The sequence below is a fragment of the Zootoca vivipara genome, chromosome 2 (genome assembly GCF_965207765.1).
Source record: "Zootoca vivipara chromosome 2, rZooViv2.hap1.1, whole genome shotgun sequence".
NCBI classification, from domain to species: domain Eukaryota; kingdom Metazoa; phylum Chordata; class Lepidosauria; order Squamata; family Lacertidae; genus Zootoca; species Zootoca vivipara.
Genome location: NC_142584.1, coordinates 117,883,445 through 117,905,709, shown reverse-complemented (window position 1 = coordinate 117,905,709; position 22,265 = coordinate 117,883,445). Strand labels below are relative to the sequence as shown.

Genomic DNA, 22,265 nt, shown 5'->3' with positions numbered 1-22,265 from the left:
ATGTTGTGCGGATGCCTGATGATCGTCTTCCAAAGCCACTACTCTATTACAAATTTTAAAAAGCGTAATGCTGGTGGTCAACAAAAGGGGTTCAAAGACTCTCTAATCTAAAAAAAAAAGTTGTATAAACACCGACAACTGGGAAACACTGGCCTGTAAGTGCTCCAATTGGAGAACAGCCTTTACCAAAGGTGTCATAGGTTTTGAAGATGCTCAAACTCAGGACGAAGGGGAGAAACATGCTAAGAGGAAGGCACTAGGGTGATGACTTTTTCATTTCCCCCCCCTCAAAAATTATTTCCTGTAGCACAAATGAATGAACTTTTGCCTATTAATTACTAAAATGAGGTATATTCCATTGAAATATTTAAAAAGGTTAAGCACAAACTGTTTTTAATTTTTTTGTATGCCGTTTTACCATTTCATAAAATTGTATTAACAATTCTATATATATTTCATATCAATTTTGGACACAACACCACATTCCACAATGGGGAGTGTTCTTAGCAACATAGGGTATACAAACGTCACACCTGTGCAAGGTAAAAGCCCCTTTTTGGGACCTCAAAACTCAGCCAGCAGACCCTGCCGGGCATGCTGGGAAAAGAACCTACAGGAGAGGTAGCAAAACATCGTCTTCTAGCGGCGTCTATACTTTTACTGCAGCTAAAAAAAGCTTCCTTGTGTGTTTGATGACCCTATATAATGTTGTATATATATGACTCTAAAGCAGGCATCCTCAAACTGTGGCCCTCTAGATGTTTTGGCCTACAACTCCCACGATCCCTAGCTAACAGGACCAGTGGTTGGGGAAGATGGGAATTGTAGTCCAAAACATCTGGAGGGCCGAAGTTTGGGGATGCCTGCTCTAAAGCTTGGGTTCAATTTTATATCTGCTTACAGTGACTTCAAAAATGGTCAAAAAACTGATAAATAAATTTTTTAAAATCATTTTGTGCATGAGGTTTTTTTATCAAATCTCTTTGAAAGTAAGATTTTATCTAATCTTTAATGAAACATCATCAAATTATGATACAGGGAAATGAGGTTGTAAAAAAAGTCATCACCCTATAAGGCACGTTTGGCAAACCCTCACCGTGATCAATTTTCATCCGGAAACCTATGTCCCCACTGTGGAAGGCCGTGAGGATCCAGAATTGGCCTCCACAGTCACTTATGGACTCACTTTTAAAACAGTGTTTATGGAAGACCATCTTACTCGGCTACGAGTGATCGCCAAAGAAGAAATAAATCAAGCGTCTGTCAGTGCAAGGATTACTGTTAGTGCTGTCAGCCAGGATGTCTATGCTTTGTGTCCGTGGCTGGAGGCAAGAATGCTTCTGAATACCAGTTGCTGGAAGCTACGTCAGAGGAGAGCGTCCTTGTGCTTGGGTCCTGCTTGCAGGTTTCCCACAGACATCTGGCTGGCCACTGCGAGGACAGTGAACAGTACACCCCCTTCAGGCAACTCCTGCAGCCACGCTGGTGCCAAATGTATTGCTCTGCTTTCTATTGAACCACATCAGCGAGGCCGAGAGGGGCTCTTGTCTTCTGGGCAGCCCAGGATCTTCTGGGCGCCTCAGGGAGATCACTTTGGTGTTGGCAATGCAACTGTTCGACTTCATCCCCGGAGGCACACTGCGTTGTCTCTCAAGTCAGACGGATGCCAACAGCAACATAGCCAAGGGAGTTTTGGGGGGTGGGGGAACCATACCTGCCAACTTCCTGCCGGAAAAATAAGGGATCGGCAGACCGGAAGTAGTGCTGTCGCCATTTTGGAACTGGGTAGAGCAGCACCGGAAGTCGCTTCTGAGCATGCTCTGCCCAGTTCCAAAATGGCCACCGCGCCAAAAATCGCTTCTGCGCATGTCCAGAGACTCCAGACATGCGCAGAAGGAGCCTTCCCCGGCTGGTAAGTAATCCAGGGGAAAGCAAAAAAAATATGTTTTTCCGGCTGGGAACGGCTGGAAAAACGGGGGTTTCCCAGGGAATACGGGAGACTTGGCAGCTATGGGGGTACTGCCACACAAACAGCCATTACCTGTCTTACAGACGATTTTACAGGGATGAATCCTGAGAGCATCTTCACATCAAGGATCGCCATGTTAGAGGTCGGCAACTTGCCAATGTAACTGAGAGATCAAAGAGGGAAAGGAAAGAATTCTCACGCCAGAACTCCAATGCTTGCCATCCCTGACCACCAGACCTCCCGCAGCCACCCAACCTGGCTTCTAATACATTCAAAGCAAAGCAACGTGAGGGACCCAACTGTGTTGCAGCTGGAGACAAAATGTTTGTCCGGTTACTCCCTTGCGGAAGTCACCGCTTGTCAGGGAAACCTGACATAATGGGCTTGTTGGTTGGATAAAAAAGGAACATAATTGTCCAGGATAGCTCAGTTGGTAAAGCATGAGACTCTTAATCTCAGGGTTGTGAGTTCGAGCCTCACGTTGGGCAAAAGATCCCTGCATAGCTCAGTTGGTTACCACGTGGTGCCAATAATACTAAGGTTGCAGGTTCGATCTCCATATGGGACAGCTGCATATTCCTGCATTGCATTGCAGCGCGTTGGACTACGGTAGATGATCCTAAGGGTCCCTTCCAACTGTAAAATTTCATTTTTCTAATTTTTCTTAATGCATACTTCCGGAACGGATTTCGTTTGAGAACCAAGGTACTACTATGTGTTTTTCTTATGTTATTTTCAAACGACGTATGCATTTATAGCCACATTTTATCTTACGACATGCAGTTTTGCACACATTACTTGGCTGAAGAACTGGATTACAAAAATTAGGAGAAGGATGAATTCCTAAGGATGGTTGTGCTTCGGTTCAAAATTTGGTTTGAAAAGTGACTGTTGTTTCCCGTTGAATGCCTCTAAAACCAAACTGAATTATAGTTCTCCCCCATCCCTAATTATGGTTAAAACCAATTATGATATTCCCTCCAAGGGATGGCATGGGAGAGCTTTATATCAATGATATCTGGAACTTTGGAACTCCCTGACTATTGATATCAGACAGGTGCCTTGTTGCCACTTGAAATAAACATTTTTGTTTGGACAAGCCCACGTAGATGTGTAGATAGTTGATGAGAGTTTTAATCTGCTTTTAATGTAATTTTTACTTTTTAAGTGTAAAATTAGAGGAATTATTAATTCCTCTAATTGATAATTTTATCATTTTTGTAAATGGCTTTGAGGTTTCATTTTGTGGGTTGTTTTTGTTTTTTTACAATCAAACAGTATATATAGATATAGATTTCCACCATGATTTGCCCCACAGTGTTTGTCGGGGCTTAGATGGGACTTGTTTCAAATGGCTGGTTTATTATTAAGGATATTTTTTAAACTACGCTTCATCCTTATGAATAACTGGCCTTGTGTAATGGCTATGACTCCACTAGCTATCCCAGAACACAGTACAACAACACAACTCGATTATCAAACAATTTGTAAGACAGTTCAAGAAACGGAGCAACGTATCAGCCGAACCAAGGACCAGAGATGCTGTGCTCCTGTATTGATGCAGCTAGCTAGCCAGCCTGGGCTTTGTGAAGGGATTACCTGACATTTACAGCAATGTCAAATGTTTTGTGAGCTTTCGGTCCAGCACAAGAATTAGGGACCGTGTACACCTCAAGCTTGAAAGGCGAGTCCTCTGGGTGCAGATGCACGTTGTACTTCAAGGTGGTCTGGAAGGGAAAAAGCACTCAGGTATGTGAGGTGTTTCTGGCAGCAGGACAGTGGAACGGACTCCCTTGGGAGGTGGTGGACTCTCCTTCAATGGAGGTTTTTAAACAGAGGTTGGGTGGTCATCTGTCATGGATAATAGAATTGCAGAGTGGGAAGGGACCCCAAGGGCCATCTAATTCAACCCCCTGCAATGCAAGAAACTTGGCTAAACGCTGAAGATGCTTTAGTTGAGATTCCTGCATTGCAGAGGGTTGGACCAGAGAACCCTCAGGGTCCCTTCCAACTCTAAGATTCTATGATCTGGTGGCAGAAAGTTCTTAAAAGTAAAAGGGTGAGCTAAGCAGAGAGGGTACACTCTGCTTTAGTCAGGAACTCTCTTTCCTCATATAACTTGGGACTACATGGTGGCTTGGAAACCATCTGTCAGTGATCGTGCTGAGGAGGGCTGCACTGAGGAGGAATGGTGGGAGCCACCCCCTCCCCCGATCCTGAATCTTCCCAGGAACAGAAGGACAACGTAGGTTTGGAACAGTGGTTTGCAGAGGGGCACAGTTCAGAAGGAGAAGCTGGGAAATACTGGATGGGGAACAGCTAGAAGAAGAAGAAACACTGGGAGAGAGGGGGTCAACAGATTCACAGTTGTTGGACAGCATTCCTCCACTGCCCTCCCCAAGTTTGAGAACAGCTCAGACAGTCTCAGAACAGAAAGCACAGAGGGTATAAACTCAGATTACAAGACGTAGGAGTGACATAGATTAATTGGGACGGAGGGGGGAGTGAACCTTAATGGGGAGCACCGCCATTCTAGAGAGACACAATCTTTGTCTCTCACTGTGATTATTAAAGAATCTAACTGGTAAGATGTTCCTTTCATTTGATTTTATTTACTGCCATGGGGGAGAAAGCTGATTCCTGGAAGCCTGACGTCATCACACGTTCTGTCTCTCCCAGGTACCCTGCCTGGGCGCTTACTCACCTGGATATAGACACAGCGATCTCCTGTCGCCTCAACATTGTAGTCTCCTGGCACTTGGTCCAGAGATCGGCACTGAAGAAGCAGGCGGTTGGTGTTGTCCACATGGAAAGTTCCCAGGGCATTCGCTCCGGAGCGCAAAGACAAGTCTGTGCCTTTGCTACTTCTGGAGTAGGTTAAAGCTCCATACCGAGAGAGGGCCTGAAGCGCCACCACAGTGTCCTGCAACAGAGACCACGGGGAGGGGAGCGTGAGCCATGTGCCTTACTCTGGGAGAGGACAACCCTCCCTTTGAAGGCCTTCCTGGTCTAAGATATTGGCCCAGATTCAACAGTCTCCAGCTGTACTTGCATAAACAGTACAGCATGGTTAAAATCCCTTTCCTTAAAAACCATCCAAGGACTTGCTCACCAATTTATTGACAGCTACATGCCTTATGATAGCTAGGAAGTGGAAGGGGCAAGCAGAATATAAAATGGAAGAATGGTATAAAGAGGTGTGGGATATAGCTATTAATGATAAATTAACATGTGCCATTAAGGTAAGACGGGGAATTATGGTGGGAATATGGAGTCTGAGAAGCTTGTATCTAGAGCCAAGGAACCTAAACTTCAGCAACATTTTCAACTTTCTCTGACCTTTATTTTTCTCCAGGCTTATGTTTTTCTGAGGAGTTTTTGCCCTGATGGGACTCCTTGTCTCTAATGAACCAAAACAGCCTGACTGTGTCCCTCCCAACATCCTCCGCTCCTGGGTCCCCGGAAGGGAGGGAGGGACTTTACCTGAGTAGAAGAGAATCCACCAGTGGGGTTCTGTTGCTTGACGAGCCACTTGACAATGCGGGCAGATTTTGCCAGCTCTTCCTGCGATGGCGCTGGATGCTTGGTCAGGTACGCTAGGAGGACGTAGGCTGTCATCTCCACCTCTGCAGAAGGTGCCCGGGGCAAGCGATGGAATGGAAGGTCAGCGCCCACATCTTGCTTTCTAGGCCGCTGCCAGTGAAGAGAGCCATCTGCTTCGGAAAGGGAGAGGTGAATTAGCACGCGAGTCAGACGATCTTGGCACCACTACAGACATTTTAATAAACGAGGCTTACCAGTGGCTCCAAAAGCATTTTCTAAAGCAAGTGTCTAATATAATGCCGCATTTTGCATTGCTTTCCTGAAGCTGAATCCGGGATCACATCCATCGGGGAGGTATCCAATGAACGTGTTCCACATAATAATAATAATAATAATAATAATAATAATAATAATAATAATAATTTATTATTTATACCCCACCCATCTGGCTGGGTTTCCCCAGCCACCCTGGGCAGCTTCCAACAGAAATATTAAAATACACTAACTTCTTAAAGATTAAAAGCTTCCCTAAACAGGGCTGCCTTCAGATGTCCTCTAAAAGTCTGGTAGTTGTTTTTCTTTTTGACATCTGGTGGGAGGGCATTCCACAGGGCGAGTGCCACTACCGAGAAGGCCCTCTGCCTGGTTCCCTGTAACTTGACTTCTCGCAGCGAGGGAACCGCCAGAAGGCCCTCGGCACTGGACCTCAGTGTCCGGGCAGCGCGATGGAGGTGGAGACGCTCCTTCAGGTATACTGGACTGAGGCCATTTAGGGCTTTAAAGGTCAGCACCAACACTTTGAATTGTGCTCGGAAACGTACTGGGAGCCAATGCAGGTCTTTCAAGACCGGTGGTTATGTGGTCTCGGCGGCTGCTCCCAGTCACCAGTCTAGCTGCCGCATTCTGGGTTAGTTGTAGTTTCCGGGTCACCTTCAAAGGTAGCCCCACATAGAGCGCATTGCAGTAGTCCAAGTGAGAGATAACTAGAGCATGCACCACTCTGGTGAGACAGTCCACGGGCAGGTAGGGTCTCAGCCTGCACAAGGATTGGCATTTGAGCAATGGAATTCCCCCCCTTCCCACTACGCACCCCTCAGATCTGTTATAGGGGTTCCACCAACTATCTAGAGCAGTTCTGTGAAGGGTGCATGTGGAGAAATCCTTATAAAGATGACATAAAGATGACATGGCCCGCTGGATCAGGCCAAGGGCCCATCTAGTCCAGCATCCCGTTCTCACAGTGGCCACCAAGATGCCTGTGGGAAACCAGCAAGCAGAATTCAAGCACAAGAGCACTTCTTTCACCTTGTGGCTTCTGTGTATTCAGAAGCATTGCTGGCTCCAATTCTGGAGGAAGATCATAGCCATCATGGCCACAAACCACAGATAGCCATCTCCTTCATGAGTTTGTTCAATCCTATTTTAAAGCCATCTAGGCCGGCAGCCAAAATTGCATCCTGGGAGAGCAAGTTCTGTCGTTTAGCTATCCTTGCTCTGAAGGAATGCATTTGTTGGATACCATCACTTGGGTTTAGCTGCTTTTTCAAATGATAAGCGGCTTTGCAATTATATTGGATAAGAAGAAGGTGAAGCAGTCTGGGGAGGCAGCAATGCAGTTTTCTTTTTTTCTTTTTCTTTTAGTTTTTAAAAAAAATACTTTTCAAATCTATACATTTCATTAGTTTTACCATCAATTTAACATTTCAAAATTTGACTTCCCTTCCCCCTCTTTCTGGGGTTCCATTAATTTATTCTTTAATATCTTCTGCATATCCAAGTTCATTTAACTTGCTCATTTAATTACCTATTGTAAATAGATACTCTTATAAAACTGCAGGTTATTACACTCATCCTGCTAATGTTTTTACCTGTTTACAATTTATCTGTAAATACTCAATAAACCATTTCCATTATTTTATAAAAAGTTCATTATCTTGATTTCTTCTTCTTGATTTCTTCTTCTTGATTTCTTATTCACTATTTTTGTATATTCCATAAGTTTTTGTATCCATTCTTCCTTTGCTGAGACTTCTGCTTCTTTCCATTTTTGAGCAAGTAGCATTATTGCCACTGTAGTAGCATACATGAATAAGTTTCTATACCATTTAGGTAGTTCTGTCCCTATAATTCCCAAAAGAAAAGCTTCTGGTTTTTGTTTTTTTAAATAAAAGTTATTTTGAACATCCTTCTCAATTCATTATATATCATTTCCCAGTAAGCTTTAACCTTACTACAAGACCACCACATATGATAAAAAAGAACATTCTTTCTCTTTACATTTTCAACATTTGTTTGATTTGGATTTATACATTTTTGTCAGTTTACTTGCTGTTAGATACCAACTATATAATAATAATAATAATAATAATAATAATAATAATAATAATAATAATTTTTTATTTATACCCCGCCCTCCCCAGTCAAAACCGGGCTCAGGGCGGCTAACACCAATAAAATTACAATAAGACATAAAAGAAAAGAAAACAATTAATTAAAATACAGATTAAAATACAATATTAAAATTTAAAATTTAAAATGCAGCCTCATTTTAATTAGTCCATAAATCCAAACCATGGAGGAGGAAAACACAGGTGTCAGACTGAAACCAACCCAAAGGCCAGGCGGAACAGCTCTGTCTTGCAGGCCCTGCGGAAAGATGACAAATTCCGCAGGGCCCTGGTCTCCTGTGAAAGAGCGTTCCACCAAGTTGGGGCCAATACTGAAAAGGCCCTGGTCCTAGTTGAGGCCAATCTAGCCACCGTATGGCTCAGGATCCCCAGAATATTGTTGTTTGTGGACCTTAAGGTCCTCCGCGGGGCATACCAGGAGAGGCGGTCCCATAGGTACGAGGGTCCCAAGCCGCATAGGGCTTTAAAGGTCAAAACCAGCACCTTAAACCTGATCCTGTACTCCATCAGGAGCCAGTGCAGCTGGTATAGCACTGGATGAATGTGATCCTGCATCCGGGACCCCGTAAAGAGCCTCGCCGTGGCATTCTGCACCCGCTGGAGTTTCTGGGTCAGTTTTAAGGGCAGCCCCGCGTAGAGTGAGTTACAATAGTCAAGCCTGGAGGTGACCATCACATGGATCACTGTGGCCAGATCAGGGCGAGAGAGGTAAGGGACCAACTGCTTGATACGGCGGAAATGGAAATATGCCATGATATATCATTTCCATATGATTTTCTATTAAACCATAAAAATGCTGTAAATTTTATATCCGTATTCTGCAATGCACTTTTCTTCTATATGGAGAAGCAGTTGACAGACCCCCCCCCAACCCAACTCTACACCAATCAGGAAACCAGACAGGGGCAGAATGGGGAGAAGGCAAAGAAGCCGCCTCTCACCTTCTTCCACAGCTTCCCCATCAAGCAGACGCAGCATCTCCTGCTTCTTGTCCTCTTTCCCCGCCAAGGCAAAGGCGAAAGCCAGCAAGGCTTTGGTGTAAGTGTTGATCTCTTTCGCCTGCGTCGCCGTCTCCAAACAGAACAGGGCGTTGCGCACCACGGAGTGCTGGGGAGAGAAGGAAGGAGAAACTTAGAATCATAGAACCATAGAGTTGGAAGATACCACAAGGGCCATCCAGTCCAACCCCCTGCCGAGCAGGAAACACCATCAAAGCATTCTTGACATATGCCTGTCAAGCCTCCGCTTAAAGACCTCCAAAGAAGGAGACTCCTTGGTAGCAAATTCCACTGCTGAACAGCTCTTACTGTCAGGAAGTTCTTCCTAATGTTTAGGTGGAATCTTCTTTCTTGAAGTTTGAATCCATTGCTCCGTGCCCGCTTCTCTGGAGCAGCAGAAAACAACCTTTCTCCCTCCTCTATATGACATCCTTTTATATATTTGAACACGGCTATCATATCACCCCTTAACCTTCTCTTCTCCAGGCTAAACATACCCAGCTCCCTAAGCCGTTCCTCATAAGGCATTGTTTCCAGGCCTTTGACCATTTTGGTTGCCCTCCTCTGGACACGTTCCGGCTTGTCAGTATCCTTCTTGAACTGTGGTGCCCAGAACTGGACACAGTACTCCAGGTGAGATCTGACCAGAGCGGAATACAGTGGTACTATTCCTTCCCTTGATCTAGATGCTATACTCCTATTGATGCAGCCCAGAATTGCATTGGCTTTTTTAGCTGCTACATCACACTGCTGACTCATGTCAAGTTTGTCTCAAGCCACTGCAGCCATTTCCAGAGACCTGACAGGAGGCTACTGGAGGTGGCTTGAGTGGCAGGATCAGGCCTCCTGGCCGCAAATTGCTGGGAAGAGCAAAGTTGCAGCACAACCTCTGGAGGTTTGGGTGCACCTCAGCTCACTGAGATGGGTTTGTGCGGGGTAAAAGAAACAAGAAAGAGACCTCCAGATTCCCAGACTATCCCTGTAACTTCAACGTCGCTGCTGACCTCCCGACCTCTCTGATGTTTATACTTATATGTCTTAAGTTGCATCCTGCTTACAACTTCCTCCTGCTTATCTCACTTCTCTCTTGGACCTAAAGGTGAGAGGGATCCATCCTCCCATAACAAATTAGAAAGCATGGCTACTCGTATGTACTGAGCTGAATCCTACAACAATAGGATCCAGAATGCAGCAGTCTGATTGGTCTGCAGGAGCCACCCAATCCAGCTCCAGGTGGAAGTGAATCAGTAACCTGATTGGCTTGCAGGAGCAGCCAATCAGGCTGCTGGCAGAAGTGAATCCGCAACCTGATTGGCCTGCAGGAGCAGCCAATCAGGCTGCAGGCAGAAGTGAATCTGCAACCTGATTGGCCTACAGGTGCAGCCCTGAAGTAGCCAATCACGCAAGGCCCATTGTGTAAATAATGTATATAAGCAGACGTTTTGGGGAAAGAGCCATTTTTCTCTTCTTCTTCTGTTGCTACTACAAGCTGAATAAAGAGCATGAAATTCACTCTTGACTCTGAGTTTATTTCAGCCACCTTTGTCTTCTCTGCTTTAGTTAGGTTAGAACTGAAAACCTTTCCTACCCAAGGTGTGTATAATAAGCCACTTTATTACTTTCATCATCCTCATCCTCATTTATTATTTATACCCTTCCCTGCCCTGGGTTTCCCCAGCCACCCTGGATGGCTCCCAGCAGAATATTTAAAACATGATAAAACATCAAACATTAAAAACATCCCTAAACAGTGCTGCCTTCAGATGTCATCTAAAAGTCAGGTAGTTGTTTATTTCCTTGACATCTAATGGGAGGGCGTTCCACAGGGCGGGTGCCACCACCAAGAAGGCCCTCTGCCTGGTTCCCTGTAACTTTGCTTCTCTCATCTCACTGAGAGAACCACCAGAAGGCCCTCGCTGCTGGACCTCAGTGTCTGGGCTGAACAATGGGGGCGGAGGCGCTCCTCTAGGAGCATCTCTCTGTGTGTGACTGGGACAGGGGAAAAAATACTTTCCCAGCCAAATTCACAAGCCATATATACTGTACTCTCAGCACGCCAAGGAGCTCAAATAGGGAATTGGGCTCAGCTTCAGTAACATCGCTCCCAAAAGGGCTCGTAAGAGCATCCTGGACCAGGACAGAGCCCATCTTCCACAGCATCTGGTTTGTTTTTTAATATATATACCTTGGTTGTTGAACGGAATCCATTCTGGAACTCCATTTGATTCCTGAAAATGTTGGACAACCAAGGCGTGGCTTCCAATTGGCTGCAGGAGCTTCCTGCACGAAATTGGAAGCCTCAGAAGCCACATTGGATGCAAACCAGAACACTCACTTCCGGGTTTGCGGCGCCCGGGAGCCAAAATGTTCAAGTCGCAAGGCATTCAGGATCCAAGGTATGACAATATACTGTTTTTTTTAAATAAAAAAACCAAATAGGTTAACAGCAACATCTACATCTATCTATCTATCTATCTATCTATCTATCTATCTATCTATCTATCTATCTATCTATCATCTATATATCTATCTATATATATTTTTAAAAAAACACAGGTAACATTTAGAAGCAGAGTCCATCAACTAATTATTTTGGAAAAATCTTTTTCTGAATTAGGCTAAATGGATTCAAGACTTTGGCCCAATAAGAGCTAGATTGGTTATTAAGCTCTTTGCTAGAGTGTTTAGCTTCATGGGAAGTTAGCACAGGCTATAATAGCCTCTACCCATCCTGAATGGTTGTCCCTGATGAGTTGCAGAAGGGAAAAGATGGCTACTTACAGTGACAGGCAGAGGAATCTCCAGGAGGGCGATGGTGATATAGGCAGACATAGTGATCTCATCATCAACCCCGCCCTGTAAGAAAAAAGATGGGAATTACTCAGCCCCCATGTGGTACAGGAAAGCCCTTTGCCATCACCAGGGAACTTCCCCCACCTCAAGATCTACTGCTCTCCAAATATTATTCATTATTGATTAGAGAGAGCCAGTGTGGTGTAGTGGTTAAGAGCGGTAGACTTGTAATCTGGGGGACCGGGTTCACGTCTCCACTCCTCCACATGCCGCTGCTGGGTGACCTTGGGCTAGTCACACTTCTTTGAAGTCTCTCAGCCCCACTCACCTCACAGAGTGTTTGTTGTGGGGGAGGAAGGGAAAGGAGAATGTGAGCCGCTTTGAGAAGCCTTAGGGTAGTGATAAAGCGGGATATCAAATCCAAACTCTTCTTCTTCTACTACTAAATTTTATATCCCACCCTTCCTCCTAAAGGAGCCCAGTATGGCAAAAACATCCAGAGAGAGAGAGAGAGAGAGAGAGAGAGAGAGAGAGAGAGAGAGAGAGAGAGAGAGAGAGAGAGAGAGAGAGAGAGATGCCAGGAACAAATGCAAGAATAAACAGGGAAATAAACAAATTCCATAAATGGGGAACCACCACCAAGAAGGCCTCACTTGCAAATCTCAGGGCCACAGGTGTTTGATACTGAGGAAGGCTTTTTTTTTTAGATACACTTGTGAGAGGAAGAGGGGAAAGGAGGAAGAGCCCACTTTCCTCAGAAGGCACAGTGTCTTGCGCTGGACATTGATCCCCCCCCCCTTTGGCTGTGGCAGCTGCACCAGAACTTTGCAAGGTTGCAAGATTGTCCCTCCAGCAATATAGAGCAATCACCACCCTGAAGGCTCAGGACCAAAAACAGAAATAAAACTCAGCAAAACAGAACAAGTTTCTCCAACTTAACCCCAAGTCCCATAGGCCAACCCAAACAAGCTTAGAAGTTTTGCCCTATGATCAGGGCTGGTGCTACGGTTTTTTGCGCCCTAGGCGAGATCATCTTCTGGCGCCCCCCAGGGGGTGAGAGGGAAAAAGAGAAAGAGAGAGAGAGAGAGAGAGAGGATAAGGGAGGGAGGGAGGAGGGGGTGAGAGGGAAATAGCGAGAGGGAGGGAGGGAGGGAAGAGGAAGAGGAAGAGGAAGAGAAGGAAGGAAGGAAGGAAGGGGCGGGTAAGAGAGAGAGAGAGAGAGAGAGAGAGAGAGAGAGAGAGAGAGAGAGAGAGAGAAGGGAGAGATAAAAAGAGGAGGGGAAGGAAGCCTGCTCTTGCGAGACGTGGCGACAGGATCAGTGCCCCGAAAGCGCTCCTTTCAGGGCACTCATACCGCTGCCGCCTCTCGCAAGAGCAGGCTTCCTTCCCCCCCCCCCGGCAGGCTGGCCAGCGCCCCCTCCATTTTGGCGCCCTAGGCAACTGCCTATTTTGCCTAAATGGACACGCCGGCCCTGCCTATGATTGTGCTGATGTTTCACCATAGAGTCTCCTTCCAACCCTCTGTACCTTCAGGGCATTGTTGAGGAGGGTCCCGGTGCTATGGAAGCAGCCGTTCTCTTTCTGCCTGGAAGCCAGCGAGGCCTGAGCGCCGATGATGTGCTTCTCTTCCACAAAGATGAAGGACTTGGCCCGGGCAAAGGATACAAGCGTAAACGCTGTCAGCCTGAAAGCAAGCCCAGAGCAGGGTCGGTCAAAGCAAGCAAACGAAACCTGTTGAACAAACTGCAGTACGCTTTTTTGTTTGTTCTTGATGAAACTTGCATACCGCTTTCAAAAAGCATAGAGTTGGAAGGGACCCCCAAGGGTCCTCTAGTCCAACCCCCTGCAATGCAGGAATCTCAATTAAAGCATCCCTGGCAGGTAGCCATCTAACCTCTGCTTTAAAACTCCAATGAAAGAGCACCCATCACCTTTGGGGGGAGTTCATCCCACTGTCCAACAGCTCTAATAATAATAATAATAATAATAATAATAATAATAATAATATATTTATACCCGCCCATCTGGCTGGGATTCCCCAGCCCCTCTCGGCGGCTTCCAACAGAATATTAAAATACAATAATCTATTAAACATTAAAAGCTTCCCTAAACAGGGCTGCCTTCAGATGTCTTCTAAAAGTCTGGTAGTTGTTTTTCTCTTTGACATCTGGTGGCAGGGCGTTCCACAGGGCGGGTGCCACTACCAAGAAGGCCCTCTGCCTGGTTCCCTGTAACTTGGCTTCTCACAGTGAGGGAACCTCCAGAAGGCCCTCGGCACTGGACCTCAGTGTCCGGGCAGAACGATGGGGGGGGTGGAGACGCTCCTTCAGGTATACTGGACCGAGGCCGTTTAGGGCTTTAAAGGTCAGCACCAACACGGTAAAACTTTCTTACTGCCAGAAAGTTTTACCTAGTGTTTAGTCAGTGTTTCTTGGGACTTGAAGCCACTGGTTCGAGTCCTACCCTCCAGAGCACAATAAAATGAGCTTGCTCCATCTTCCATGTGACAGCCCTTGAGATATTTGAAGATGGCTACCGGTATCATATCTCCCCTCAGTCTCCTTTTTCCAGGCTAAGCATACCAAACTCCCTCAAGCGTTCCTCATAAGGGTTGGCTTCCGGACTGCTTATCCTCCTTGATCACCCTTCTCTGGAGATCTGCCTGACCAAACTAAGCCTCCTAATATATATTGTGCTCTTTGGTCATAATCAAATATACACTTCCAGAGTTAACTCAAAATACATTACTTCTGGTAAATGAGCCACTAGAAGACCATGGGAATTTGTGTCCAGGGCTTTTTACACTTGTCTACCCATGGACGCGGGTGGCGCTGTGGGTTAAGCCACAGAGCCTAGGGCTTGCCGATCAGAAGGTCGGCGGTTCGAATCCCCACGACGGAGTGAGCTCCCATTGCTCGGTCCCAGCTCCTGCCAACCTAGCAGTTCAAAAGCACGTCAAAGTGCAAGTAGATAAATAGGAACCGCTACAGCGGGAAGGTAAACGGCATTTCTGAGTGCTGCTCTGGTTCGCCAGAAGCGGCTTTGTCATGCTGGCCACATGACTTGGAAGCTGTACGCTGGCTCCCTCGGCCAATAACATGAGATGAGCGCCGCAACCCCAGAGTCAGTCACGACTGGACCTAATGGTCAGGGGTCCATTAGCCATGTACTATCTGAAAATGAAGGTTGCTGGATGTGATCCCCCCCCCCGGGCTTTCCTACCTCACTACTGCAACTTTTCATACATCCTGCCGAATCCCACCCCCACCACCACACGCCTGAAATTATGAGTCTGGCACTGTCAATCTCACCAGGTGTTTCCTGGCTCCCAGTTATGTTCTCCAAAGGTGCTGAAGGAGCCATCAGTGTGCTTGTAGTTCAGCTGCTTCTGGTAGCCTAAAATGGAAGGCGAAATTGTTTGCAAAAAAAATATGCACGCAGTTGTATAGGTATACTATTTAGAGACATTCGCACGAAAAGGCTGACAAATTTTAATGATGAGCGAGAGCAAGAGAGTGCAAATTGCTGCAAAAGATATAGAACTGAATTTTAGATTGGAAAAATGAGAAACTGCCAGAAGCTGCCAGATACAGTGGTGCCTCGCTAGACGAATTTAATTCGTTCCACGGGTCTTTTCTTATAACGAAAAATTCGTCTAGCATTGATTTTATTTTTTATTTTTTTGCCCATAGGAACACATTAATTGAATTTCAATGCATTCCTATGGGAAACCGCAATTCGCTAGACGAATTTTTCATAAAACGAATTCATCTAGCGAGGCAACCTCCGCTCGAAAAATCCTTTCGTTAAGCGGGAATTTCGTTAAGCAGGGCATTCGTTAAGCGAGGCACCAGTGTACAGTACTTCATTCCCTGCCCTCCCCAGCCTCCAAGGAAAGCAAGAGTAGAATTTTTCCTGCAGAGCTACGAGTCTTCCTCACCAGCCACCAAGTATCCGATGGCCTTGGACTTGACCTCTTTCGTCAGCTGCCCTGTGTTATTCAGGTACTCCAGGATGTAGACGTTGGGGACAAAGAGGGCCATGTTCTGTTCCCCACAGCCGTAGGGCAGCTGGAGAAGCTGGTGGATGTTCTCTATGGCTGTTCCCATGATGTCTCCTGGGATGCGGTACGAGAAGGGGAGGTGTGGGAGAGAAAGAGAGTGAGTGGGGAAGGAGAAAAAAAAGGATCAGGCCACAGTTTAGAGCTTTGGTGAGCATTTGCTTGAGTGGCAGTTTAGGCATAGTCTTGGTCAGAGGGGAGGTTGTAGCTGCAATGGATCCCGTCCACCGAATGCTAAAACGGTGCGACGGTTGCCCCTCTTACTCTATTATTAGAAGAGCACCTAGTGAACCCATCTTTTCTCTCACTTACTAAAGGAACTCCTAGGAAATCCTGAGGCAAAATCCACCTCCCTATTTCCCTGGGTCATTTACAAACCCCTCTTCAATCTTGGGTTTACTAGTAAGCGGAGTTTGCTTCCAGCACATGTGGCCAGGTATCTTATGAAACTCGAGGCTGTTTGTGCGACTAACCCCTTTGTCCCCAGTGAAGAGATCCCCTCAGCTTGAAATCCCTCACTCTAAAACAGGGACGTTCAACTCCCAATAGACTGCGATCTACTCACAGTATTAAAAAATCTAGCAGTGATCTACCTAAAGTTTTTGAGCTTTCTTGGGAAGCAAGAGTTGTTTAGCTTTTGTAGGAAGCCAAAGTTATTGTTGTTGTTGATGTTGTTTTGCTTTCCCCCCTTTTTTCTAAGGAAGGGGACTAGGGCCACAGCACTCCCCTTGTGCAATCTGGAGGAGGGGGATTATTCCTCGATGTAGGTCAGGAACTCCCTTATTTATGGTTGATCCAAAATTTAAGTCCTTCCAGCAGGCTGGTCAGAAGTGGGTGCCTATGACCAAACTGCAGGAGGCAGTGCAAGACAGGAGTGCCTGCCGTGCTCTGGTCCATGGGGTCATGAAGAGTCGGACACGACTAAACGACTAAACAACAACAACATGCCAAACCTCTTACATCTGTAGTTGATAAAATTGTGGCCTGATTTGACTGCCGTGTCTCATTATTCATTGAATTCAGGCAGTCCATAGGGCAGGGGGGTGCTTGGGCATGCAAGGAGAGGAGACAGGAGATCCAGGCACCGTTTGGAATTGGGGGAAAAAGCTATTGACTGGCAAGTGGAATTGTGCAGAGAGCTCCCTGCCTGGCTTCCAGCAAACCCCTTTTCAAGACACTCCACTCCATTTGCCACCCACGACTCCCCCCCCCATTTCTCCCACCTGCCAACCCACCCCAACAGATACTCAGGGTGCTTCCAGTCTGTCTCTCCATTGAACATCCACATATTGATTTGATTGCAGGGATTTGATTTGATTGCATCTTGGCCATTGAACAAGCATTTGTTTTGATTTGTTTTCAGGGAGGTTAGATTATGTGGCATCAAAGCAGTTGTTATCCTATGCTTTCCAGTGCTTCCCTTTCATTTATCGCAAATAAGTTTGATCTTTCGGGGAACTAGGTTTGCTGTGCAAGAGACCTACCAATCACCTACAGTGGTACCTTGACTTACGAACGACTCGACAACCGAATTTTTGACTTACGAATGGTGGTAATGGCTGCACGCTTACGAATGTCTCGACATCCGGGGGGGGGGAGGTTTTAGATAGGGATTTTGCGACTTACAAATTTTTAGATAGGGTTGCTTCGACTTTTTCCATTTTCAATGTATTCCAATGGAAAAACGCATTTCCAATGACATTTTTCGACTTACGAAGGTGCATTCAGAACGGATTAAATTTGTAAGTCAAGGCACCACTGTATAATTGCACAGCAACCTGAATTTGAAGGTAAGCGTTTGAATCCCACCAGAAACTAGTATACAAGCGCCCTCAGCGTTACACAACCTTTGAGCATGCTCAGTCCTCCTTGGGTCTGTTTTTTTGGTTGGGGGAGGGAGGTAGGGTGCAAGAGTAACTGGAGCCCCAGCATGGGGCCTCCAGGGTTGCCCCACTTACCCAGTGCACAGACTGAAGCCCTGGCTGAGCCCTCCACCACATTGGCTGGCAGCGTTAAAGCTACAGGTGCTGATGACTGTGACTTTTCTGCAAGCAGAAGAGAAAGAGAGAGTTTTGATCATGCCTCTTGCTCATCAATCTCATGAGCACCTTCTGAAAGACAATGAACTGCCCCTTACAGATGCTCCAGCTCCCTTCCTCTTCAATGAAGTATCCAGCTGCTTGGGATAGAAGGCCGTGTTAAGTATAACCGGCTTAATTGACACAGAAACGAAAAAATGGTTAAAGGTATATTGCTGAACCGTACGAGGAGGTGAAAGATAAATTAACAAGTTGCATACAATACCACCAAGTTCATGATTTGTTTAATAAGGAGAAAAGAAATTATGGTTTTGATAAGAACAAGTCAAAGTTCCAAATTGAATTAGTAGAAGGAAAAAGCAAATATTTGTCAAGAATGTGAGGGCTTCCGGTTCGTCGCGCTGGCGAGAGGACGCAGAGACCTCGAGCTCCGAGGTCTCTGGCATCGCGGAGGGGTCTGTCTGAATTATTTTATATTTTGCAAGATGCAGAACCTGTGCTGGACAGCACAAGATGTATGTATATTTTGGCTGTATTTTTGATGCTTATGTTCTGTTTATGAAGATTTCGGAACGTAAAAAATTGAAAAATGTTCTTATGGGCCCGGACAATGATTTCTTTCAAAAGGAGTCCGTTCTTATGCTTCCAGTCACTTCAAACTGCACAGTATTAATATCTGCAACAGGCTGTAGATCAGCTTCGCCATCGTCATCTCACCAAGAGTGTGAGCTTTCTGCAGAAGGCCCTACCACCAGGCAGGCACTTACCAGCTGGACACAGGAGGTTGCTGAAGACCACGTCTTTCTCAATCCCTTCAGGCTTTGTGGAGACAGAACGGGAAAGGGGAAAGGTTAGAACGAGAGACTCCGAGGAGATAACGGAAATAGTTAATGCCTACCTTGAGAAGGAAATAAGATCTAAATTTGAAGAATAAATGAATGCATTGTGTGAGGGGGACAGGGTACAGGCCCCATCTGAAGTACATTTGAAGCAGGATCGCACACCTATAAAGAGTCATGGCTTCTCCCAAAGGATACCAGAAACTGTAGGTTGTTAGGGACTCTGCTGAGAGTTGCGAGGAGTTCTACTCCCCTTACAAAGCTACAATTCCCAGAGTCTCCTAGGAAGAGGAATTGATCATTAAACCACAATGGGAACTGTAGCTCTGCAAGGGGAATAGGGGTCTCCTGGCAACTTTCCTTAGCATCCTCTCAGCCTAACCAACTACAGCTCTTCAAATTATTTGGAGCTGTTTAAAGTGGCATCGTAGCATTTTAAATGTATGGTGTGAATGTGGCCAGGGCCCATTGAAGTTAATGGACATGACCAAACCTGTGTTCATTAACCACAATAGGTCTTTTCTAATTAGGAGTTGGTTGGGTATAATCCGTTCAATTTAAGGGTTATTTTCAATGTTCCATCTGCACAAGGATTTCTCTTTGTGCGATATAATATTCTTCCCCTCTCCTCTCCCAGTGTGCCCGTTAAATCCCTCCAGAGGAGATTTGGGGATGGAGGAGAAGAGGGGAGGGAGAATCGCATTGCACTAATGACATTCCCATTGTTGTTGTTGTTGTTTAGTCATTTAGACGTGTCCGACTCTTCGTGACCCCATGGACCAGAGCACGTCAGGTACTCCTGACTTCCACTGCCTCCCGCAGTTTGGTCAAACTCATGTTCGTAGCTTCGAAAACACTGTCCAAGCATCTCGTCCGCTGTCGTCCCCCTTCTCCTTGTGCCCTCCATCTTTCCCAACATCAGGGTCTTCCCATTGCACCTGTGCAACTCCTTAGTTGAACACTGTACTGCCTTAAGCATCAAAAGGAGGTTGCAATATGATCATACAATCACAGAATTGTAGAGTTGGAAGGGACTCTGAAGCTCATCTAGTCCAACCCCCAGCAAGCCGGAATCTCAGCTCAGGCATCCATGGCAGATGGCCATCCTGCCTCCGCATAAAACCTCCAGGGAAGGAGAGCCCACCATCTCCCGAGGCAGCCCACGTGTGCTCTTGGAGGACATGGAGGGTAACCTCCTGTGGCAGGACTTTGCCGTCTTTAAGGTATCATTTCCCCAGCATAAATATGTGCAATTACATGCATGTAACCACTTAGCCCCCACCATCACCGAGATCAAAGCAGCTCTCCTACCTCGACTAAAACAGATTTGATCACAGTGTCCTGCTGTTCTGGGATATTCGCATTCCCACAGGGCTGGGCCTTGGCACTGACTGTGAAGTTCACTTGCCCTAGAACAAAAACGACCACCTTGTTATCCTACCCATCTCTCTCTCTCTCTCTCTCTCTCTCTCTCTCTCTCTCTCTCTCTCCTTTTCTTCTCCTCAAGCCATTTATGGAGCTATTTAGCATCAACTATCTTAAAATATTCCTAGGCAACTATTGAAGGCTTTCTGATACCCACACTGTTTTTAAAGAAAGAACTGGAGTTGCGTTTTTTAAAAAATTGTAATTATCCATATGTTTTATTAATGTTTTATATATTGTTTTAATTCCATTAATGTTTAATTGTTTTTTAATTATTGGTTTTTTCCTCCTATGTTTTATCTGTTTCTGTTTTATCTGTATGTCTCCTTGAGACTCTGCAAGGGAAAAGGGCCTAATTATAATTATAATTACAATCCTAAAGTAGCTTACAACAGTGTTTCTCAACCTTTTTTGGGCCAAGGCACACTTGTTCCATGAAAAAAATCACGAGGCACACCACCATTAAAAAAGTTAAAAAATTTAACTCTGTGCCGCCCTATATTGACTATATAATTATGACTGTAAGAAACACTTGCCAATTGCTGTGTTGGTTGCAATCTCCTGTAATAAGGCTTCACAAGCCACTGATTTCTCTGCCAGCACAATCCTTTGCTCAGCAAGTTTCAGGTTGAGCTCATCCAGCCAGCTTCTTTAAGTTTGTCTAAAACCACCCTTCCGTGGTGGTGGCTGTTGAGAGCTGCGCTCGCTCCGCGTCGTGACCCGGCCGGCTTCCTTTTCGGCGGGTCAGTGTTGATTATTGGCGGCCGCCAGGCACGTGACAATGCAAATCGCCCTTCTCGTCACCACATGTCGCGGCACACCAGCCAGCGTCTCACGGCACACTAGTGTGCCACGGAACAGCGGTTGAGAAACGCTGGCTTACAACAGTGTTCTCCAGCCATCAAATGCTTGGGTAAACATGAATGTTTTCAAATGTCTCCTGAAAGTTATTAATGCTGGTGACAGGAGCACCAGTTGTGGGAGGGCATTCCAGAACTGGGGAGCAACCCCTGAAAAGACCCTGTTATGGGTCACCACCAACTAGGCAGCCTCCAGGGTGTCGCTAAGCCCTGTTACCTTGCATAAGAGTGGCCTGAGAACACTGTGTGGCTTGTGGATTATACTACAAGGATGGATGGCGGCTAACAGATTGAGAATGAATCCTGACAAGACAGAAGTACTGTTTGTGAGGGACAGGAGGCGGGCAGGTGTGGAGGACTCCCCGGTCCTGAATGGGGTAACTGTGCCCCTGAAGGAGCAAGCACACAGCCTGGGAGTCATTTTGGACTCACAGCTGTCCATGGAGGCGCAGGTCAATTCTGTGTCCAGGGCGGCTGTCTACCAGCTCCATCTGGTACGCAGGCTGAGATCCTACCTGCCCGCAGACTGTCTCGCCAGAGTGCTGCATGCTCTAGTTATCTCCTGCTTGGACTACTGCAACACACTCTACGTGGGGCTACCTTTGAAGGTGACTCAGAAACTATGAAGGAGCGTCTCCACCCCCACCATTCAGCCTGGACATTGAGATCCAGCAACCAAGGGCCTTCTGGCGGTTCCCTCATTGCGAGAAGTGAGGTTACAGGGAACCAGACAGAGGGTAGTGGCACCCGCCCTGTGGAACGCCCTCCCAGCAGATGTCAAGGCAATATGTAACTATTTTACTTTTAGAAGCCAACTGAAGGCGGTCCTGTTTAGGGAAGTTTTTAATGTTTGATGCTGTACTGTTTTTAATATTCGGTTGGAAGCCGCCCAGAGTGGCTTGGGAAACCCAGCCAGATAGGTGGGGTATAAATAATAAATTATTATTATTATGACTAATCCAGAATGCGGCAGCTAGACTGTTGAATGGGAGTGGCTGCGAGACCATATAACACCAGTCCTGAAAGACCTGCATTGGCTCCCAGGACGTTACCGAGCACAATTCAAAGTGCTGGTGCTGACCTTTAAAGCCCTAAATGGCCTCGGTCCTGTATACCTGAAGGAGCGTCTCCACCCCCATATCGTTCTGCCCGGACAGTGAGGTCCAGCGCCGAGGGCCTTCTGGCGGTTCCCTCGTTGAGAGAAGCCAAGTTACAGGGAACCAGGCAGAGGGCCTTCTCGGTGGTGGCGCCTGCCCTGTGGAACGCCCTCCCAACAGATGTCAAGGAACTAAACAACTATCTGACTTTTACATGACATCTGAAGGCAGCAC

General features: G+C 46.3%; 1 protein-coding gene across 4 annotated transcripts in view; it reads right to left on the bottom strand.

Annotated features, from left to right (window-relative positions):
• LOC118080168 (alpha-2-macroglobulin) overlaps window positions 1–22,265 on the bottom strand; it is a 61,584-nt gene that overhangs the window by 3,020 nt on the left and 36,299 nt on the right. For 2 of the 4 annotated variants that reach the window (XM_060268972.2, XM_060268979.2), the window contains exons 21-32: window positions 19,961–20,058; window positions 18,578–18,629; window positions 17,730–17,816; window positions 15,652–15,828; window positions 15,023–15,107; window positions 13,239–13,395; window positions 11,700–11,774; window positions 8,862–9,027; window positions 5,453–5,685; window positions 4,674–4,892; window positions 3,569–3,696; window positions 2,042–2,132 (exon numbers count right to left, since the gene is read on the bottom strand). In XM_060268972.2, the coding sequence (XP_060124955.1) occupies window positions 2,042–2,132; window positions 3,569–3,696; window positions 4,674–4,892; window positions 5,453–5,685; window positions 8,862–9,027; window positions 11,700–11,774; window positions 13,239–13,395; window positions 15,023–15,107; window positions 15,652–15,828; window positions 17,730–17,816; window positions 18,578–18,629; window positions 19,961–20,058 (1,568 nt within the window). The remainder of the gene's footprint in view (window positions 1–2,041; window positions 2,133–3,568; window positions 3,697–4,673; window positions 4,893–5,452; window positions 5,686–8,861; window positions 9,028–11,699; window positions 11,775–13,238; window positions 13,396–15,022; window positions 15,108–15,651; window positions 15,829–17,729; window positions 17,817–18,577; window positions 18,630–19,960; window positions 20,059–22,265) is intronic. The other 2 variants (XM_060268976.2, XM_088663669.1) reach the window with 1 other exon arrangement.